Here is a 22,590-nt window from a genome sequence, read left to right on the forward strand (position 1 = left end):
AACTCTTCCCTTCCTCAAATATTTAGCAATTGAAATCCTACATAGGAGAAGTCAATAAATAAATAAATAGCAAAATAAAATTATGTAATTGTGTATCGATTGCTGGTAAAGAAGAAAACATGTCTAGGCATGCTGATTTTGATATTACAGCATATACTTAAATGGGAAATTTTACTGTTTTCTTTCTTGTAATAGGACACTCTGTACCTGCAGTTTTGCAGAGCACATTTCATGCCCAGGCCTGTGAAGAGCTTTTTAAACATTTGTGCATCAGTGGAACCCCAAAGATACGGTTACATACTGGTCTTCTACTTGTTCAACTCTGTGGTGGTGAAAGATGGTGGGGTCAATTTCTCTCTAATGTTCTTCAGGAATTATATAATTCAGAACAGCTTCTCATCTTTCCACAGGATAGGTAGGTCAGACAATATTGCACTTGTTATTAATGATTTATACTTCTCACGGTCTATGTTCAGATTTTGAAATTTTCTATATATGGATACTGAGTGGAAAAGTGAAGCATGTCTATTCAGAGTTTGGGGAATACTCAGTGAAGGGCATATCAAAGAAGATTATACATGATATATATAACTAGACTATATTCTTTAGTTTCCTTATTGAATCTGTGAATTTTATAGATCTTTGTTTACAAGTATTTCCTATCACATCATGGTATTTTATGTGTTAAATGTGGTTTTTTTGAGGCTATGCTACAGTTCTCTCTACCTGATTTCTTGTGGTTAAAGTTAGAAGATACAACTGATAGCTTGCTTAGAACCAAATAGTCTATCATTACTCTATGAAATTTTAATGTAAATTATTTTTTAAATGAATACTTTAATTGAATCATAATGGGTATTTTATTTTTATCTTCTTTTTAGGGTCTTCATGTTACTTTCCTGCATTGGTCAAAGATCACTTAGTAATAGTGGAGTATTAGAAAGCTTACTTAATCTATTGGATAATTTGTTGTCACCTCTTCAGCCACAGTTACCCATGCATCGGAGGACAGATGGTATTATTTAAAGAGTTATCTTTAGTAGAAACATAAGATTCCTGTAAATATTACTTTATAAATTGGCTAGTCTGAAGTGCTTTTTAAAATACTCATTGCTGTACATTTTGTTACTATTTTTATGATGTAGACTTTTTAGGATGACCAGCCTTTATGTGATTGATCTCCATATAGTTACTGCTTTTTAAATCTTTTTATTATTTGAATTTTGAACTTGGAAATTATTATGTTTCTTCTATACTATCAAAATAAAAATCAAACCTTATTTAAGTTTAAGTTTTAAAGTACTGTTGCTATTGTGGTCATTGAAAATGAGTTTCATTTGAGGGAGAAAATTGTTACTGAAATGAAAACCTTAGAACATATTAATTTAAAACTTCATAACTTTATTAATAGTAAGTTGAGAGTTAGATTCTTTATTTCAGTCACCTGTAAGCCTAAGAATAGTATCTTATACCTTGTTTCATAGTTTATAATTTATCTGTTAGATTTAATCTACATTTAATAAGAATCTATTTTTTTACTATGAAGCATTTGTCTTCCATTAGATTTAATGTGTTACTTGATTTGTGGTCTTAAGTTCCAATTTTGAGGTTTATTATAAATAAATGTTGGTGTTAGTAACGATATGGTATGTTTTGGATTTATAAAATGTTTTAATTCATAATTATTTTATTTGACTTTATCAGGACTTTCAGAGTCACCTGATTATTTTTCCCCTCTCATCTCTGTATATAGGGGTACTAGATATTCCCATGATTAGTTGGGTTGTTATGCTGGTGTCCAGGTTGCTGGATTATGTGGCAACTGTTGAAGATGAAGCAGCAGCTGCAAAGAAGCCTTTGAATGGTAAAGACAGGGAGAGGTTTCTGACAGGTATCTGAAGTTTATAATAATTTGTTGGTGGGGATTTTGAGAGAGTCACTGTTGTTCCAGACTGTCTGTTGGCACGGAGATTCCAGCTGTATGCAGTTTATGTAAAATAAGAATTAACTTTACCAGGAATCTGTGTAAGGGTAGAATTCATTTTTGAAGGATGCGATGGACAAACTTCTTGTCTGAACATGACTTTAGTTTCTAATTACAATCATGTCTTTCATGAGGTTTTCCCCTACCCATTTAAACAGTTTATAATAATAATATATAAGTGAAGTTACCAAAAGGAAATCTATGAAGAGTTATTGTAGTTTTATGTTACTTTAGTATAGTGTCATTCCATTTACCATTATAAAGTATAATTCTACTAATTAATTACAAATGGCTTTTATGCTTACAAAAAATTCCTAGATTTTTTTTGTCCTAGCCTTTCTTCATAAACTTGAGGCACTGACAAATTTAAAAATGAAGGGAAACCAAATTGCAAGACAAATTGTTTTCTTCCCCTCTTCCAAGTTAACACGACTTTTAATAAAGGATTTGAAATAGCTACATACAGCCAACAAGTGCCATAAAATTTGGAATTTTAAACACTGTCAGGTTCCTAGTATTAGAAAAAGACCCCTTGGGGTGTCTTACAGGTGAACCGATAGATGGTGGAGAGCGTTAGGCTGGGAAGAGGGTGACGATTCTTTTCCTGTACAGAGAATTTCTCTATTTAGGTTTTGAACAAATGCTGTATATCAGTGGCCAGTTTACTCAGTTATAGCACATAGGTGTAGGACATACAATTAAACATGACCGTAACATGAAGTTGGAATATAACAGTGAGTATTGGAGGGCCTCGTTTTTATTTATATCATTCAGAGATTAAGGAAACATATTGGTGGCAGTCTTTTTTTTAGGCTTTGAAGAATTCGAATTTACTTGACAAATGGAAAAAGATGTCTTTAGGTTAGTCAGATGAACAAATAATTGAAGGTGAGTTAAGTGTCGGATTAAGCCTGAGCTGAGCAGAATGACACTTAAAGAATTGTCTGGATACATTCCAAAAACAGACTAAGTAGAGCTACGCAACATGAATTTTGACCTATTGGACCTTATTTTTGCAGTCAGTATGTCATGTTATTGAGTACAGTTTTTGGGGGGCACCTGCACAAAAACATAAGATTTTGAAATTTAGGCAATATTAAGCATTTGTTCTTGTTGGATTTGAGTGACATTTTCAAAGTTGTATTGTACAGAGATTAATTTTAATTGTGGAAAATGTTGGCTGTTATCTTAAAGGAAGGATTAGAAACAGAACTCTGGTCTTAAAGCCACTTGGGTCTAGGTTAACCTTTCTAGGGTAAAATGTTAGCAATTTCTTTACAATTGTGGTTGTTTTTTAAAAAAAAAATATATCTTTATTGATTTCAGAGAGAGGAAGGGAGAGGGAGAGAGATGGAAACATCAATGAGAGAGTCATTGATCGGCTACAGCCCACAACCCGGGCATGTGCTCTGACTGGGAATCGAACCCTGATCCCCTGGATCCTAGGTCAGCGCTCAACCACTGAGCCATGCCTGGCCGGGCTAGTGTTTTGTTTTTTTTTAAATATATCTTTATTGATTTCAGAGAGAGGAAAGGAGAGAGAGAGAGACAGACAGAAACGTCAATGATGAGAGAGTCATTGGTCGAGCCCGCAACCCGGGCATGTGCTCTGACCGGGAATCGAACCCTGATCGCCTGGATCCCAGGTCAATGCTCAACCGCTGAGCCACGCCCTGCCGGGCATAGTTTTAATTTTTAAAACTGCATTGTCATGATTGACACATTATAATTTTGTGTTTACTGGGTACTAAAAGTACTTTAAAATTACATTTAACAGAATTATTAATAAAACTTTTCCTTGTCCTATAGGTAACCAGTGGAGTTTTATTAACAATAATCTGCACACTCAGAACATACATAGGTCTTCCAAAGGCAGCAGTAGCCTTGATAGATTATATTCCAGGAAAATCAGAAAGCAGCTAGTTCATCATAAACAGGTAATTTTTAATACCTTTTTCATTTTAATGTTTGAGAGCATTGCTTTAGAGGTTGCATGGGATAGACTTGAATTCGGTATGATTTTAAAAGAGCTACAGAGGCAAATTATTTAACACTTTGACACTGAGTTTTCTTATTTGTAAGACTGCAACAGTATGTAGTTTACAGATTTTTTGTGTTGTTTTTGAGACAGTCTGACTACCTCTTCATATCTCTGTTACTACCATTTTTGAGGCCATCATTGTCCTTTGGGTAGTCCAAAGGCCTCTCTGCCTTTCTGGTCTAATCCATTTCTCATGCTGCCCTTAGGGAGTTCTTTTAAAATACAAACTCTGTCATCTCACTCTTTTCTAATTCTTAGTGACTTCCAGTTGACCTTCTGGTGAAGATCAAACTCCTTAACATGGCTTCAGGGCATCTGTTATCTGCCCTTCTGTCTTAACTTTCAGGTTTGAGTTTTGGTCTAGCCACCTTGAGTTCCTGGAGCACTTAAACCTGTTTTCTCATACAGGATTTTGCTTGTGTTAATAAGCTTTTTCATTTTGTTTTTTCTCCCAACCTCATATGTGAGTCTTTCTCTTGGATAACATAACTTATTTTTCAGGTCTTCCCTGGTTTCTAAATTAGGATAATACTGCATATAATGTGTTCCTTGTGTAGCCCATATTTTTCCTTTTGTACTCATTATATGTTTGGTAGGGATTCTTTTATTTTGTGAACATGAGATTTGTGTATTTCACTGAGTAAATGATTTCTTAAAGTACTATTAAGAATCATACAGACTGTTTGCTCTTTTATGCTTGGCCTCTTTTGCTCAAAATGATATTTTTGAGATTCATATATATTATTGAGTGTATTAGTGGTTCTTTTTTATCCATGACTTCTATTCCATTATTCGAATGTTCTAAAATTTGTTTTCTCATTTTCCTGTTGATAAACCCTTTACTTTTTGGCTTATTCTTTGTTTATTTTTGAAATATAAACAGATCTCTGCTTCATTGTGCAAATGCATGTGAACACACAAACTCACTTTTTCTTTCACAGAAGGGTATACAGTTGTCAAAAGTAGGTTTACAGTTGTGAGCACTTGAAACTCAGAGTTTATTCTTGTTATTATTTATTAATTATTATTATTAACCTACTTTTCCCCATCCATGTGTGTTAGGATGTGATTTTATTGTAGGACATCTGTGGATTCTTGTGGTTTTGATCTCAATTGGTTACGTGATTTCTCTTGAAAATAAAGCATAAAATTTATTAATGTTCATTTTACTCTGTGAAAGTGAGTTTATAGCTGACCTCAGGTTCTTATGAGGATGTACTTCATTAAAATTACTTTTTTTCTCCCCCAGTCTGTGTGGCTCAGTGAATTGAGCATTGTCCCATGCACCAAGAAGTCACTGGTTCAATTCCCGGTCAGGGCACATGCCGGGGTTATGGGGTCCTAGTAGGGGGTGTGCTGGAGGCAGCTAATCCATGGTTCTATCTCTCCCTCTCCCCTCCTCTCTCTCTCTAATCAATAAAAACATTTTTAAAAATTACTTTTTTAAAAATAAAGATTTTTTTCATTTTTTAAAAATTTGTTTTTATTGATTTTAGAGAAGAGAGGGAGGGAGAGGGGGGAGAGAGAGAGAGAGAGAGATACATTAATGAGAGAAACATCGATTGGCTGCCTCCTGCACGTTCACTACTGGGGATGGAGCCTGCAACCCAGGCATGTGCCCTAACTGGAAATCGAACCAGTGACCTCTTGGTGCATGGAAGGACTCTGTACTGGTCGGGCTTTTTATTGATTTTTAGTGAGAGGAAGGGAGATGGAGAGGGAGAAACACCAATCAGCTGCCTCTGCATGCCCCCTACTGGGGATCTAGCTGAAAACCTGGGCATGTTCCCTGACCAGGAATGGAACCAGCAACCTTTCAGTGCATGGTATGACACCCAACCAACTGAGCCACACCAGCCAGGGCTGCAGTTACTTTTGAAAGTGTCTTCCTGTTTCTCTTACAGCATGTGTTTTATTTTGTTTTGTTTTTAAAATCAGCAACACAGTTAAAATTAGGCCTTTCAGGGGATTATAGTCATCCCTCGGTATCCACAAGTATTGGTTCCAGGACCCCGCAGATACCAAAATCTGCAGATGCTCAAGTCTGTTAGATAAAATGGCATAGTATTTGCATATAACCTGCGTTCTACTGTATACTTTAAATCATCTTTAGATTACATATAATACCTAATACAATGTAAATGCTGTGCAAATAGTTATATTGTTTAGAGAATAATGACAAGAAAAATAAGTCTGTAATCAGTATAGATGCAACCATGGTAGGTGGGCCTAACCACATAGTGCGCGTCAGCCACAACGTAATATTTATACTAATTCCATTAGTTTGATGTATGAATTCCATGAGGAGTATAATAATTTGCTTTGTTGTTTTTAACATTGCTGTCTATGAGATTAAATTTTTTTTTTTTTAAGCAACTTAACCTACTAAAAGCAAAACAGAAGGCTTTGGTGGAACAGATGGAAAAAGAAAAAATACAGAGTAACAAAGGATCATCATATAAACTTCTGGTAGAGCAAGCAAAACTAAAGCAGGCTACTTCAAAGGTATGACTTTTAATTTTCAATGTAATTATCTTAGAAAAATCATTGTCCCTTTTAGTATTTTAAATTACTTGAGTAGTTAAGGATCTTTAATAATGATCAGGATACTTAAATATGTTATTCTGCTTATCAACAGAAAAATTAACTCAAGGAAATACATAATAAATATGGAATTAAAGTATTTTTCTACAGATCTGCTTCAACTTATGATGGGTTTACATTCTGATAAATCAGTTATAAGTTGAAAACATTGTTAGGTTGAAAATGCAATTGCTCTGTCTGGCGTCTTTCTGTGATGCCATAATGGTATGCATAAATATCCTGGCTGATGCTCTCAAGAGTATCAGTAATGCTGACAAGAGAGAGCCATGCCCAGGTTCTTCTCAGGCCATGCTCAAAAGTCATTTTCCTGTTTCTCACTGTGATAATGAACCGTGGTGACATTGGTGAATTTGAAATTATTGATGACCACAGAGCTGGGAAAATTATTGTGAAGATCACAGGCAGATTAAACAAGTGTAGAGTAATTAGTTCCAGAATGGATGTGCAACTCAAAGATCTAGAAAAATGGCAGAACAACCTGCTTCTGTCCTATCAGTTTGGTTTCATTGTACTGACAACCTCAGTGGGCATAATGGACCATGAAGAAGCGAGGCAAACACACACAGAAGGGAAAGTCCTGGGATTCTTCTTATTTTTTTTCTTTTAAATTTATTTTTATTGTTGAAAGTATTAACAGATGTCCCCCTTCCCCCCCCATTCACCCCTTCCAACCCTCTCCTGCCCCCTCCCTAAGCCTCCACCTCACTATTGTTTGTAGGAATGTAATATATATGTGCAGATAAAATGCCTCGATGAAAAAAAATGCATTGAGTGCACCTAAACTATGAAACGCCATCGCTTAGCCTAGCCTACCTAAAGTGTGCTTGGAACATAATGTCCAAAAAATGCTGGCAACACAGTACATTGTAGAGTATTGGTTCTTTGTTGTGATTGTGTGCCTGACTAGGAACTGTGGTTTGCTGCCACTGCCCAGCATCATGAGAGAGTATGGTACTGCATATTGCTAGCCCAGGTAAAGATCAGTGCTTATTGCTTTGCATCATCTTAAAGTTGAAAAATCGTAAGTTGCACCATTGTAAATTGGGGACCGTCTTTAGTGTTTTTCATTGAAAGTGGATTGTGTTCCAGTAAATTGAAGATAAAAGACTCAAAGAAACGTATAGTTTTCCTAATCTGTTCTTTCTAAGTATAATTAAGTGCAATGACTTGTAAATAAAGTTTAAAAAATAGCTTTATGTAGTTTTAAATTTGTCAGAATAACACATACATGTAGCAACCAAGTTTGTTTATTATGTTTCTATAAATACAAATAGATATTCCCTCAGATTTTGAAATAAATTAATACTCAATACTTAAAATTATATAGGTTTCTTTACAACCCACCTTTTATGAATTGCGTTTAGGATATTTTGGTAATGTATTTTTATGATGTTAGTTTTGACCTAGTGTAGCCTTTCTGTAGAATTTCACTTTTCTGAAATTCTGTTATGTATCCTATACTTACTGTAAAATAGGCCCTTAGGTGTATTGGTTAGTATAGGTTTTAAATCTTACTTTTTGAGACTTACATTTTTGAAAAATGTGTTCCTTAGCAGTTGTAAGTTTTCTGAGTGAACATTTTCATCATATAAATACATTTGTACTGGAAGAATTTTGATTCAGTAAATATTGATTTAAATATTGTACGTTTCTGTGCACAGCACTTTAAGGACTTAATTCGGTTACGTCGGACAGCAGAATGGTCTCGTTCTAATTTAGACACAGAAGTTACAACAACCAAAGAGAGTCCAGAGATAGAACCACTTCCATTTACCTTGGCCCATGAACGCTGTATTTCAGTAGTCCAAAAACTTGTCCTGTTTCTCCTCTCCATGGATTTTACATGTCATGCAGACCTTTTATTATTTGTTTGTAAGGTAAGTAAACTAATAGGCATAATTTATAATTATATATTTATAGGGTAAAATAGAATTGGGGAAAAAGAATCAGTTTTTAATTGATTTTTGATTAAGAGAAGTCATAGTGCTTTTATTGGTTTTCCTTTTATACAGTTTTATTGTTCCTTGAAAAGTTTAGAAAATATTTTGTCACTGATTTCTCAGGAGACCTGATTTATATTTTAATCTAGTTAAAACTAAATTAACGTAGATTTGAAATGTATGTAATTTGGGTATATCTATTTCGAACCTACCTTTTAAAAATAATTAAAATAGGAAATATACCAATAAATGTCAAATTACAGTAATGAGGGGGTTTTAATGCCCTGAAGGCATTCCTGTAGCATATTCATTGTTCATAGAAATTATTTTTAACAATTCAATCCAGATTTTTAACCAGATTTTAATATTTGATTCATGAAATTACATTTCTTTTTCATTCTATGTCAGTCAATTATTTTGACACCAAAAGCATATCTCATTGCAAACTACTACTCCAATCTTTGATTTTGGAGAAAACATATGTAATTGCTCTTTAAGCTTATGATTTTATAAAATGTATTACAGGTTCTTGCACGCATTGCAAATGCCACGAGGCCAACTATACATCTGTGTGAGATTGTGAATGAGCCCCAGCTGGAAAGACTGCTGTTACTTTTGGTTGGAACTGACTTCAATAGAGGAGACATATCTTGGGGTGGTGCTTGGGCTCAGTATTCCTTAACTTGTATGCTACAGGATATTTTAGCAGGTTTGTCAGGACTTATTTTTCATAGGAGTATGTCAGAATTAGCTTATCATTGCTTGACTAAGTAATCCTTAAAGGGAACTGTAACCCCCAAAAGTATAAAAGATTTTTTTAATGTTATAGCATTAACAGCCATTTAAATTACTTTTGTTTAATTAAGTTAACCTTTGTGATAAATGTCTTTTTGGAAGAGTTAGGTTATTAAAGTACAGGGATATTGGAGCTAGTCGGCTTCATTATTAATACCAGCAGTGGGCTGCTTATTAGTTCTCTATGATCTTGAGGAAGGTACTCTCTGTGCCTTCATATATATTTAGAAGAAAAAAGAGTAATAATAAAGTCTTTTCGTATGTAAAATAAGAATAATAAAAGTACCTTTCTAATAATGTTGTTTTGATGAATAAGGGAGTTAATATATGTAAAGTGATTATAACAGTTCCTTATTCACATTACACATTTTGTGTTTTCTCCTACTTACTTGTTTTTAGAAATTGAGGGTAACGCAATGGGTCCTAGCATTTCCTTAGGTAGGTGAGGTCTCATTTGTCTCTGAATGTTTTATAGTTGGTAGTGAATACATACTGTCATTCTCTATACTGGAGGAAGGAATATGCTTTAATATGTTTTGAATATCTACTTGAATATCTATTGCTAAATTATTCAAGCAGTTAGAACTGTCTTATTACTTATAGGAGAATTGCTGGCTCCAGTAGCTGCAGAAGCCATGGAGGAAGGAACAGTGAGTGATGATGTTGGTGCAACAGCTGCCGAATCTGATGACTGCCTTCAGCAGTCTTCCGTTCAGTTGCTAGAAACAATAGATGAGCCTTTGACACATGATATAGCAGGTATATTCTTTGAATTATGTTTTATTTCAAATATCCTGTAGCTGTGTTTATTATTTTTAAAAAATTTATTATTGAGAGTATTACAGATGTCTCCCATTTTCTCCCCTTTAATCGCCCCCCCCCCCCAACCTTCCACCCCTCCCCACTTTTTCTCCTGTCTATTGTCTGTGTCCATGGGCTGTGCACATATGTTTATAAGTTCTTTGGTCAATCTGTTCCCCCTCCTTCCTGCCTTCCGTCTGAGATCTGTCAGCCTGTTTCATGCCTCCATGTCTGTATTCCTGTCTTGTTCGTCAATTTATTTTGTTCCTTAGATTCCACATATAAGTGAAGTATAAAATTAATTTTTATATTTTTATATTAGGTCTTTTTGGACTTAGTAACCATATCAGTTATTTTCCTAATGATTATGTTTTGCTTTGATTCTCTGAATGAATGCTCATTATAATAAACTGCTATCTTTTCATAATGTCCTGGTTACTTTGATGTGGTTTGATTTGACTTTGTTGAAGAAATTTCACCCTAGAAAACTGTTAAAGATGTTCAGTGGTTAAGAACACAGGGTTAAAGGCTCTTGTTTAAGATTCACTTTTTGGGGTATATTTGCTTTCTTTTCTTCCCTTTGTTTTTTTCTCCTGCTTTTTAAAAAAGTAACTATGTTAGCCTGCACAATCATTTGTGGGATACTCCCTACTTTTTAAGCCTATTTTAGTTACTACCCTATATATGTTGGATGGTGTGGTCATTTCAATTATTTGTCTTTTTTGTTTTGTTTTTAAAAAGTTTTTAAAAATTGATTTTTAGAGAGAGAGGGAGAGAAAGAGACATCATTGGGAGAGTAGAACATCAATTGCTGCCTCCTGCACAACCCCCTATAGGGCATTGAGCCCACAACCTGGGCATATGTGCTGACTGGGAATCAAACCAGCAACCTTTCAGTGCACAGGACGATGACAGACCAACTGAGCCACATAGGGCAGGGCCATTTGCCATTCCTTAATCTTACATTCTCTCATAATTTTACCCTTTCTACCTGATACTCCCTTTATCTGGAACAGAGTGTCTCCTGTTTGCAGGATGAACTTCTTATCTACTATTCACATAATACGTGCCCTTTTCCAAGAAGCTTTTCCATCCATCACCACCAGCATGTTGGAGACTGCCACTAGTGGTGCCTTACACTCGATTCTCTCTAATAGCACTTACTATGTTGTAGTTGGTTTAATATCTGTAGTGTACCCTCACCTCTGAACCTCTATTAATTTCTTGGAGGGTGGAAATTTGTTTTATGAATCTTCATATACTCAAACCCTAATACAGGCTGGCATTTGCTAGGCATTCTATAAATATATGTTGAATAAGAGGGTGGGAAGGATGCGAGGATAAGAGTTGTATGGCATAGAAGGCTAGTTAAGAATTTGGAGACCTCTAAAAGCAAAATACTTTATAATTCACAATAGAAAAATAAGGTGAATAGCAGTCTTACAACTTGAATCTTTTTTGCTTTTTACCAGTATCAGTTCCTGAAAAATTAGATGTAACATAATGAACTTCTTATTGGAGGTAAAAAAAAATTAGTAGTATTTAAACTTTATGCAACTTGATTCAACAGGGGTTAGTGCCATGGTCTTTTTCCTCAGGAAATCAAATACTGTTGCATTGGATTCTTTTTCATTGTGTTATAGAGTGATACATTTGCATACCTATTAATGCCTAATTTTCAAGAATAAGAATTTAGAAATTTTTATTCAGCAGAAACATGTTACGTACAAATAAAATAACTTTTTCTGTAATTGAAAGCAATATACTGGTTAAAATCACTTTCATTTATTTGAAGGTGCACCTCCTCTTTCCTCTTTGGAAAAAGATAAAGAAATTGATCTTGAGCTACTTCAAGATCTAATGGAAGTTGACATTGATCCTTTAGATATTGATTTGGAAAAGGACCCTCTTGCAGCCAAAGTTTTTAAGGTATGATGCACTATAGTATTCTTTGCACATAAAACCTTTCATCTTATACTTTAGGTTTATTCATTACTCAAAAGAAGAAAGTGTACATATTTATCACCAAATGTAACCCGTTATTTAATGTACTAAAAATACATTAAATTGCTATAGGTACTATACTATATACCAAATGCATAGTATAAGGAAAACTTACGTCATTGTTAATATGTCCACTAATATTATATAAGAACCACTGATAAGCATGGAGAAGTATACTTACGGATTATAAACATTTCAAGCAGCATTTAATCTGATCCAAGCTAACTTCATTGCAGATTTTACTTCTGTGTTAGCCTCAACTTTTCTAAAGGATCTGATATACCCCTGTTACTTTATTTTGGTTCTTTTTGTGTATAAGAGATTTTATTAAGGATAGTAGTTATCTCACAGGTTTTAAATAAGGTGTTTTTTATATTTTGTATAAATAGAGAATATTACTCAACCATTCCTCTAGATCATTAGGATTATACATATGTTTTGGGGAATTTAAAGGGTGGAGAGAACGTTTATTTTGTAGCCCTGTTTAGATAATGTAAATAATAATGTCACTCTCTCTGAAGAGGCAAAAATAAACCTCGGATGTTTTCCTCTTTTTTTTTAAGCCAATAAGCAGTACCTGGTATGATTATTGGGGTGCTGATTATGGCACCTACAATTACAACCCTTACATTGGAGGTCTTGGAATTCCTGTAGCAAAGCCACCCACAAATACAGAGAAGAATGGATCTCAGACAGTTAGTGTTTCAGTGTCTCAGGGTAAGTATATGTTTATATTTTAAGACATACGCTGTTCTTGCAACAAGTCTTTAGTTTATTCTTTGCTCTTGAGAAGTTGAGCCTGAGTGTGTACTAGCAGGGTTTAATATCACAGATGTGCCTTAGGCTTCATTTTATTTATTTTTTAATTTTTTAAATATATCTGTATTGATTTCAGAGAGAGGAAAGGAGAGGGAGAGAGAGAGAGATAGAAACATCAATGATGAGAGAGTCACTGATCGAGCCCGCAACCCGGGCATGTGCCCTGACCCGGAATCGAACCCCGATTGCCTGGATCCCAGGTCGACGCTCAACCGCTGAGCCACACCCGGCCGAGCCTTAGGCTTCATTTTAGTTGTCTCCGTTTGTATAGTTACATCTTTTGTTCTATGACAGTGAGGAACCTGGTTCTCAGTGTTTCCATTATCATTGCTTCACTTATCTGATCCACCTCTTACTACATATTCACTCTCCTATCCCTGGCCTGCTGTGGCTCTGACAGCCTCATGCCAGGTTGTTCTTATGTGAGGACACATTTCTCACCCAGTTTTGGGTTTGGGTGTAGAACATGAGTAAGAATTATCGTATAGCTTTTTAAAAAAATCTTTCCATTGCTTTTTTTTAGCCCTAGATGCTCGCTTAGAAGTTGGACTTGAACAGCAAGCAGAACTGATGTTGAAAATGATGTCTACCTTGGAAGCAGATTCCATTTTACAGGCATTAACAAATACATCTCCTACATGTAAGTGAAAATCATCATTCTTATAGTATTGCAATAAATGATTTATCTGTTGATTATTTTCAGGTGTACTCAACAATGACAGATTTTTAAATTTTATGTCTTGTATGAGTCTGAGTGGGCTAAATATATAGCATCTCTCTCACTAAATTAGAAGCAAGTTGAGAAATAAGACAAAAGATTAACAAGTTGGGAGAGTGGAGGGGAATAAAATACCTCCATGTAGTACTCTTAAATTCAAACCAAAAACCTGAGTCATGTTTTTGTTATTGTAGTGTGAGGTTAAGGAAATTCCTAGGCTATTAGCTAGTTGCCTGTGAGTTTATTGCATTATATCCAAATTATTGATAAAGTGGCTTTTGTTTCAGTAACATCTTTATTATCCTTAAAGACTAGGGCTAAAGACCTAGGTAAGGATGAGAGCCAAATGGGCCCAATTGTACTGCAGAATCTAAAGGATTTACTATCTGATTATCTTCTGCAAAGGAAGGCAAATTTTTTATAATAAAGGACCAGATAGTAAATATTTTAGGCTTTCTGGGCCATGTGGTGGGTATTGCAGCTACACAACTCTGACTTCGTAGCATTAAAGCAGCCACAGGCAGTGTGTAAAGGAATGGGCATGGCTGTTACAGAATCAGGTGGCCTGCCAGGTCTGGCCATCAGGCCATGGTTTGCTGACCCTTGATGTACAGTGCTAGACTTGGGTAATCTCCTCCTGTCAGGTGAGTACAGTTTAGATAGCAGCCTGTCTCTCAAAAGACAAAGATTGAGGAGATGTGCTGAGAAAATGGTGATGGATGTTTTTTGTGTCCTCATGTCCGTCATCCCCCTCCCCCCAGGCCTTTGAATCACTTTACCTTTTCTGGGTAGATGGTGATTAATGGGGTAGTTATAGTTAGAACCTAGGAAGAGCATCATGTCCCCTCTATGAAGAGAAGTTCACCATCCATTTTCGTAGAAAACTTTGGGTTATTAGATCTTCCTATGTTAAATTAAATTCTTTTGTTGCAAACTTTATAAAAATAAAAGATGGTGTCCTATAATCTTAGTATTGGTACACTAATGTTGTTGTATATTGTCTCCTATATAATAATGGGGACCCCTTTCTGTCACCACAGACATCTCAATACTGCCCATAGTAGCTCTTTTCTTTGATAGACATTAAAAACAAACATTTATTAGAATATCCTTTTGTAATTTGTATCTGCTTCTCTTTTTCATACATGTGTGTGTATATATATATGTGTGTGTGTGTATGTGTGTGTGTGTATATATATATTGATTTCAGAGAGAGAGGAAGGGAGAGGGAGAGAGAGAGATAGAAACATCAATGATGAGAGAGTCATTGATTGGCTGCCACCTGCACACCCCCTGCTGGGGATCGAGCCCCCAACCCAGGCATGTGCCCTGACCGGGAGTCAAACCTTGATCTCCTGGATAATAGGTCAGTGCTCAACTGCTGAGCCACACCAGCCAGCTCTGCGTCTCTTAATATAGTCTGTCTTTTGATTATTGTCATGTACAGAACTGTGTCCCCCCTTTTAATATCATAATTTTCTAAATATATGAAGAACTGCTCTTAGAGTCCCTATATTTCTCTGCTCCCCATGAATTACATTTTTAATTCATTTGAGGGGTGGCCTGGACATCAGGATTTTTGGATGCTTCCCAGGTAATTTACTGTGCAGTCAGAGTTAGGAATCAATAGACTATATTATCCATTCTAATCCCTGCTGGCCAGCCTGTGGCCTGCCAGGCTTTGCTTGTGGACCAGAGTACCCTAGAAGCCTCGCCCAGGAAAGTGAGCACAGTTTCAGTTGGCTCATGCCACAGGCACTTCTAGACATTCGTCGCAGGGGTGGAAGAAAGAGAGAAAGAAAAAAAGAATCAATAGACTAGACTGTAGATTATTCTAAAACTACCTTCTTAAGAATTAGTCAAGGTTCTTCTTTCTCTCCCTTTTCCTCTTATTAGGAAAAATTTTGAAAATAAAAATTGCTAGAGAGTAAGATTCCTTTTCTTTGGTGGACAAATCCTTTGAATTTGGGAGCTTCTCTGTTGATTGTCTTTTCGACTTTCAAGTAAAGTGGTAAAAACAAGTTTTCAAATAATAACGAATCATTTTAAAGAATGCAATTTTAATTTTTTTACAAAAATGATCTTCACTTACCTATACATAGTAATAGCTAGTTAGCATTTCTCCTGATTTGTGTATAAAATCATAATTGTGTTTAATTTTCAGTATCACAGTCTCCCACTGGAACAGATGATTCACTTCTAGGGGGTTTACAAGCAGCGAACCAATCCAACCAACTTATTATACAGTTATCATCTGTCCCAATGTTAAATGTTTGTTTCAACAAACTTTTTTCCATGCTTCAAGTCCATCATGTTCAGGTATGACTTCAGGAGAAATGGTACATTTTTAGACATTACCAGCCTAATAAAAGATGAAAATGACTGGGGAGATCATTCTCAACCTAACAGGGATTATTTCTTTATCATGCTGAGATGGAAAAATATTGGAGATGCTTTGATAACCACAGCTCCTCAGTGATAGGTCATATATAATGTTTATGATCCTAAGCTTTATTGATTAGATCCAGCTACAGTTGACTCTTGAAAAACGCAGAGGTTAGGGGCACTACCTCCGCCACACAATTGAAAATTCACATATAACTTTGACTACCCCAAAATTTAACTACTAATTGCCTGATGTTAACCAGAAACCTTACTCATAACAGTCAATGACACATATTTTGTATATTTTATGTATTCTATACTGTATTCTTTTTTTTTTTTTAATTTTTCTTTTATCTTCACTCGAGGATATTTTTTCCATTGCTTTTCAGAGAGAGTGGAAGGGAAAGAGAGAGAAAAATATCGATGTGAGAGAGACACATTGATTGGTTGCCTCCTGCACGTGCCCCAACCAGGGCCAGGGATCAAGCTTGCAACGGAGGTATGTACCCTTGGCCAGAATCAAAGCCAGGACCCCTCAGTCCTTGGGCTGACACTCCAGTCACTAAGTCAGACCAGCTAGGGCTATACTGTATTCTTAAAATAAAGTAAGCTAGAGAAAAGCGTTACTAAGAAAATCTTAAGGGACAGAAAATACGTTTACATATGTACTGAAGAAGTCTGCATGTAAGTGGATCTGTGCAGTTCAAACCCGTGTTGTTCAAGGGTCAACTGTATATATATTATAGTTTAAATACACTTGTATTTAAACACTTGAATCACCTCTTTTAAGTTAGGAAAACATTTCTATTCGGTAAATTATAAATTTTAATTAAGTTAAATTTTGATTCATCAAGAACTTTAAGATTGCTTGCTTGTCAACTGAATTGAAGTAACCAGATGAAGTATTTAATAGAAAAATTAGACTTAACCATAGGGATTCATACATAAGATTTTGTTTAAGTAGTATTTCATAATATAATAGATACTATTTTTTTTTCTGTCAATTTTCATTCTTTTTCAGTTGGAATCACTTCTCCAATTGTGGCTCACATTGAGCCTGAATTCTAGTTCATCTGGAAACAAAGAGAATGGAGCAGAAATTTTTTTATATAATGCTAATCGAATACCTGTCATTTCATTAAATCAAGGTAATATCAGAAGGAAAATAATTCATATAGCCTAAATAATAAGCTAACAAGGTAATGATTAGGTTAATATATACTTAAACTTTGTCATAAGGGTTATAATATTTTAGTGAAAGAAAAATATTTTTATACCCTGACTTAATAATTAGTAGGAAAGAGACTAGAAGACCCTTATTTTCTTGGTTGTATTATCTTATGCCTGTGTACAACTAAAATTGACAATGTTCTGTTAATCTTTACATTGGATTCCCTTAAAGTATTGTCTTGTTCATAGGCTGTTTTGTTGCAATTAATGTTTTTTTAAAATGTGAATTTGCTTCTAGGGAAGTAGATAAATTGGAGAAGGATATTAATTTGCCATAGAAATTGTGTTTATTTTTTTCTTGGCATATGCAAGAATGTGGAAACTGGAATAATACCTTCAACCGGACTAGAACTAGCCTTTAGGTCTGACTGTAAGAATCTATTTTAGTTGTATTTTAAGAAAAGTGAAAATGATCTATTCCTGGTCCTTTCTCCCTATTGAGGGGCATCCTTACCATGCACAGCTCTCACACCTGTCTTTTCAGCCTAGTGACAGCCACATTGGCTAATAGTTCCACTTATGTCTGCATTGTTTCAGCAAGACCAGCCTAACTTTAATTGGTTCTCATTTTTTCCCTCTATTAATAATTATTATTATAAATTTTGCTCCCATTGCTTTTTTAAACTTTGTTATTGTGAAAAATATTAAAAAAGAGTTGATAGAAAAGTAATGATTCCTTACTAGCATCAGATATCTGGTCAGTATTTAAACAATTGTCTCAACTTTAACAAAATTATTTTTTGTTTAGTTGAATTAAAATCTATATAAGGTCTACACATTGTAGTTAATTGTGTCTCTTAAATCCCTTTTAATCTCAGTAGGTTCCCTCTGTGTCTTTTTTGTCCCCTTGCAAAATCATTTGTCAAAGAAATTTGGCTGTATGTTTTCCAGGATTTCCAAGGTCCTGTTTCTTAGTGATTATATCTCCATGATGTCCTGTGTATTTCCTGTAAATTGATAGTTATTATAAACTGTAGTAAATTAAAGCTTGATCTGATTTGAGGTTTTTAAGACATTTCATAGGTTGTCTCTCTTTATGATAATAGATATTGATGCTTAATGCATAAAGTCATTAACATTTCACTAGATGTTTCAAAATGAAGATAATCTGTCATTCCTTCTTTATTTATTAGGTAAAATACTCCCATAAAGAGAAACTTCCTTTTATATGCTATTATGTCACCTTATGATATAGTTTGTATAATAAAGGCAGGAAAATGCTGGAAATTTTTTTCTTTTTTAGAATTAGTTTTAAAAATGAACCATTTCACAAGTAGTCTATATTCATAACGTGTAAGTTTCTTTAGTAAATATCTGTATAAGTTTATGGAATTAAAAATATTTTTTATGCTTCTGTTACAATTGAAATTCGTATTGTTGCTGATATTGTGCTATTTATGGCCAGTAAGATACTCCTTTTTTAGTTACTTTTTTGGGGGGATGGGGGGGTTTAAAAAGAAATGTTTCTGTTAGCTTTTAGTATAATAGATTCCCCAGACTCTGTATTTCCTGCCTAAGATCTAGAATGAGCCATTTTTACAGGGTGTTTTAAAAGTACAGTCTGGACACACTATTATGTTTGTACATTTTGAATAGCTGTTTTGGCTTCTTCAGCTGGTACAGGTGCTTCTTATCTTATCTGGGCCTTGCAAGCAACCTGATTACCGTTGTAGTTTGTGCTTGGTTGTGAAGTTACATTGGTTTTGATTGGTCTACCCCATCCCTGTTTTTCCAGTAAGCCTTATTATTTTCAGTTTTGCAGAATGTGAGGATTTTTAGTAAAATACAAATTCTGTTTCAGTAGAAATGCCTGAAAAGGACAACAAATTTATAATGATAACATTAATTTATGTGTCATGGGCTGAGCTTTTTACTTAGCCATAAAATGTTATTGACTCTTAATGCTTTTGTACTTTTTAATAGGGAACTCTTTCATTTGTATGTTTTGGGGACACTAGGTAGTGAGTTGACTTAAGGAAGTATTTTTGAATTCATTCTTTTTGCTTTTAATTCTTAGTGTACATTTGCTTTTTCTGAGTGGAAATTTTCCCTTTTCTTTTTTCTACATAGCATCAATAACTAGCTTTCTCACAGTGTTAGCTTGGTATCCCAATACCTTGCTCCGGACGTGGTGCCTTGTACTTCATAGTCTAACGATCATGACGAACATGCAGCTTAATTGTAAGTAAAAATTTATTCTTTTAAATCCATTTATTCTTTTAAATCTATGACATATACATTGTTCTTGCTATCAGGGTCTGTAAAAAGCTTTTTCTAAGAAGTGGTATAGTTATGAAAATGATTTTCTTATTTGAATATGTGTCTTCTGAATTTGTTGTTACATATCATATACTTTGTGCTTCTTTACACTGATAATATACTCTAATATATGTACCATTACGAATTCAAATCATATTTTTACCTACTAAAAACTTAATAATATTAAAATAAAATTGATTACTTTTAGAGTAGAAAGTCAAATATTTAATACTAATCAGTGTTTTATGTTAGTTATTCTATTAAAGTGCCTTTGTACTTAAAAATGATTTATTCATTATAATATTTTTTTAATATATCTTTATTGATTTCAGAGAGAGGAAGGGGGGGAGAGAGAGAGAGAGAGAAACATCAATGATGAGAGAGTCATTGAGCGGCTGCCTCCTGCATGCTCCCCACTGGGGATCAAGCCCGCAACCCGGGCATGTGCCCTGACCGGAAATCGAACCGCAATCTCTTGGATCCTAGGTCGACGCTCAGCTGCTGAGCCACGCCAGCTGGGCTATAATATTCATTAATATATATAACTAGATTCCTCGGTTTTTGTTTTTCACATCCTATATTAACTAAACATAATTACTTTTTCTCAGATTCTGATGTCCTATTAAGCTTTTTTCTTTCCACACCCCACCCCTTTTTTTCCATTTTAGTTAAGATTGTGAAATAATTTCTGAAATTCTCAGAAAGGAACTTTTAGTGCTTTCTGTGGCTTTTGTGTCTCAAAAGTCATGAAAATACTGTCCTGTATTATCTTCTATAGTGTTTATTGGTTTTAATTTTCATGGTTAATTCTAGGTTTTTATCTGGCATTCTTGAGGTGGTTGTGAGTTAGGGATCAAAGTTCATATTAGAGGGCGAGGACTAGCCATTGGTGAATTGAAATCTGTATTCCATTTGTAGATTACGACAACAGGAGAGTGGATTTCTTCCCCATTCTGTTTGGACTTAATTTCATTAAATAGAAAGCTCTATGACATTGATAAGATATTAATTTAAATCATTGCTTAGCATCAAAATTCAATTTTCTCATTTGGAATGTGTTTTCGAAGTAGGAGATCAAAGGTATTACTATATGATCCTGAAGATAGATTTAACCCAAAGGATATTTTATTCAGTTCAGAAAACTGGTGCATTGCCCGTCTATCATTTAATGTGTACAACCTTCAAACAGCCCACGTGCAAAAATGAATAGTTTTTGCCTCGATTTATCTTAAAAAGTTGGTTTAAAATTTACCTGCAAAGTAGATATCTATTTCTGGAAGAGGGTTAGGTTCATCAAAAGGACATTAAGCATTTAGTTATTTATTTTCCACTTGATTGTTCAGAAAACTGGGCATTTTTCACAATTGAAATAGTAGAGAGGAAGGAGATTGGTGGTAGATGAAAATAGAGAATGAATCCATCTCAGTTAGTTCATACCCTTTTAATGACCTGTAACACCAGGAATATGTGAGTTTTCCCTGGAACTAAAAGATGTTTTAAATACTACATTTTCATTGTTTCAGGGTCCATTTTTTAAAGAACTTTGGTTTTTTAATGTTTTATAGCTGGTTCCAGCAGTGCCATTGGTACTCAGGACAGTACTGCCCATCTGTTGGTTTCTGATCCAAACCTGATTCATGTTTTAGTGAAATTTCTTTCTGGCACCAGTCCACATGGAACAAATCAGCACAGTCCACAGGTAATGTGACTTGAAAACCAGTGATAGGCCCATTCTATAAAAATGTAACGTTTGTAAAGAAAAACTTTAATGCACCTAAATATATAAAGTTGTTATTGCCACAGTATTAAATGATAGCCTTTTATATATCAATGTGGTAAAATGTTTTGAATTATTTATAATAATAGCTATGTTAAAACTGAATTATAGGGGGCATTAAGTTTTCTGTTGGATTTTTGGCATCAATTTTGTATAATTTAAGCAATATTCTGAATAAATACCTGAAAGTCAGGGAAGCATTTCAAAAAATTTGGAATTAAGTTTTTAAAAATAATGTATCATTTGTAATGACTTCCATCAGAATTGACAATTCACCTAACTTAGTTATTTTATAATGTTAAAAATTTTATTTAACAAAAAATAAGATGTATCAGAGCTTATAAACAGTTTTAGTTTTGCAACGTATTTCCTTTATATCATGTTAATTTCTTGCTGTATTAGTACTACTTTAAAAAATATTTCTACTTCATTTTATTTCTTTTCATATAAAAATATATTTAGTGTTCATAGCATCTTTTTAATGAAGTTACTCAAGATTATCTTACAGTGTTATCTTTTAATTCTTAGCTCTGTGCTAGGTCTAGGGACTGTTCTAGGTGCTAAGGATAAAAGCATTTACTAAGACCAAGTTTCTGCCTTCTTGGAGCGTAAATTTTGGTGGAATCATACTGAATATACTTTAATTTTGTAGATCATAATAAAATAAATTAGACAAGGAAAATAATTAGAAAAAGAAGGAACTGCTTGCAGTTAGATTGGGTCAGAGTTTTGGTGAGAGCAGAGGCAGGTTATCAAGTGGTTTTGTATATAAAGATTGCATGATTTTGAAATGTGGACAATGCTGGTATCAATGATTCTAACTTCAATTATTTAACATAAGAGAAAACATGCATTATCTGCATTGACCTCAGTTGTGCAGCTAGTTAGTGGTAGAGCTAGGAGTCAGGGAGCATGCCACTGCATAAAATAGTGTTTTTCCTTCCTATATATTTTTTAAGCCTGAGTAAGTTATTGAAAATAAAGCTTTCCACAGATGTCTTGGTTTTATAGAGGAAGTTTGGTTACGAATGTTACAATATATAATGCTCAGTATTAACAATTAAGTTTATCTAACTTTAAAATATTTTGGAGCATTAAATTACATTTTATTTTTCCAAAGCTCCAGTTGTTTTATGATTATATCAAATTAGAATGGAATAAAATAATATGTATAAGTATTACATAACACCTGAACATACCTCAGGTTATTTAGTGTGATTCTATCATTTCTTT

At 34.3% G+C, this 22,590-nt stretch overlaps 1 protein-coding gene and 1 pseudogene across 10 annotated transcripts in view; both read left to right on the plus strand.

Annotated features, from left to right (window-relative positions):
- Positions 1–22,590, plus strand: part of BIRC6 (baculoviral IAP repeat containing 6) — a 154,532-nt gene that overhangs the window by 72,001 nt on the left and 59,941 nt on the right. For 6 of the 9 annotated variants that reach the window (XM_081156170.1, XM_081156177.1, XM_081156171.1 and 3 more), the window contains exons 30-44: positions 196–415; positions 882–1,015; positions 1,754–1,891; positions 3,794–3,921; positions 6,399–6,530; positions 8,291–8,506; positions 9,095–9,278; positions 9,968–10,123; positions 11,961–12,094; positions 12,733–12,886; positions 13,512–13,628; positions 15,871–16,025; positions 17,113–17,239; positions 19,392–19,502; positions 21,146–21,279. In XM_081156170.1, coding sequence (XP_081012296.1) covers positions 196–415; positions 882–1,015; positions 1,754–1,891; positions 3,794–3,921; positions 6,399–6,530; positions 8,291–8,506; positions 9,095–9,278; positions 9,968–10,123; positions 11,961–12,094; positions 12,733–12,886; positions 13,512–13,628; positions 15,871–16,025; positions 17,113–17,239; positions 19,392–19,502; positions 21,146–21,279 — 2,240 coding nt within the window. The remainder of the gene's footprint in view (positions 1–195; positions 416–881; positions 1,016–1,753; positions 1,892–3,793; positions 3,922–6,398; positions 6,531–8,290; positions 8,507–9,094; positions 9,279–9,967; positions 10,124–11,960; positions 12,095–12,732; positions 12,887–13,511; positions 13,629–15,870; positions 16,026–17,112; positions 17,240–19,391; positions 19,503–21,145; positions 21,280–22,590) is intronic. The other 3 variants (XM_081156172.1, XM_081156175.1, XM_081156176.1) reach the window with 1 other exon arrangement.
- Positions 6,831–7,236, plus strand: LOC308565974 (small ribosomal subunit protein uS8 pseudogene; annotated as a pseudogene). Its single transcript has one exon. The product of its transcript is annotated as a small ribosomal subunit protein uS8 pseudogene (transcript).

Source organism: Miniopterus schreibersii, assembly GCF_964146895.1.
Source record: "Miniopterus schreibersii genome assembly, chromosome: 13".
NCBI classification, from domain to species: Eukaryota; Metazoa; Chordata; class Mammalia; order Chiroptera; family Miniopteridae; genus Miniopterus; species Miniopterus schreibersii.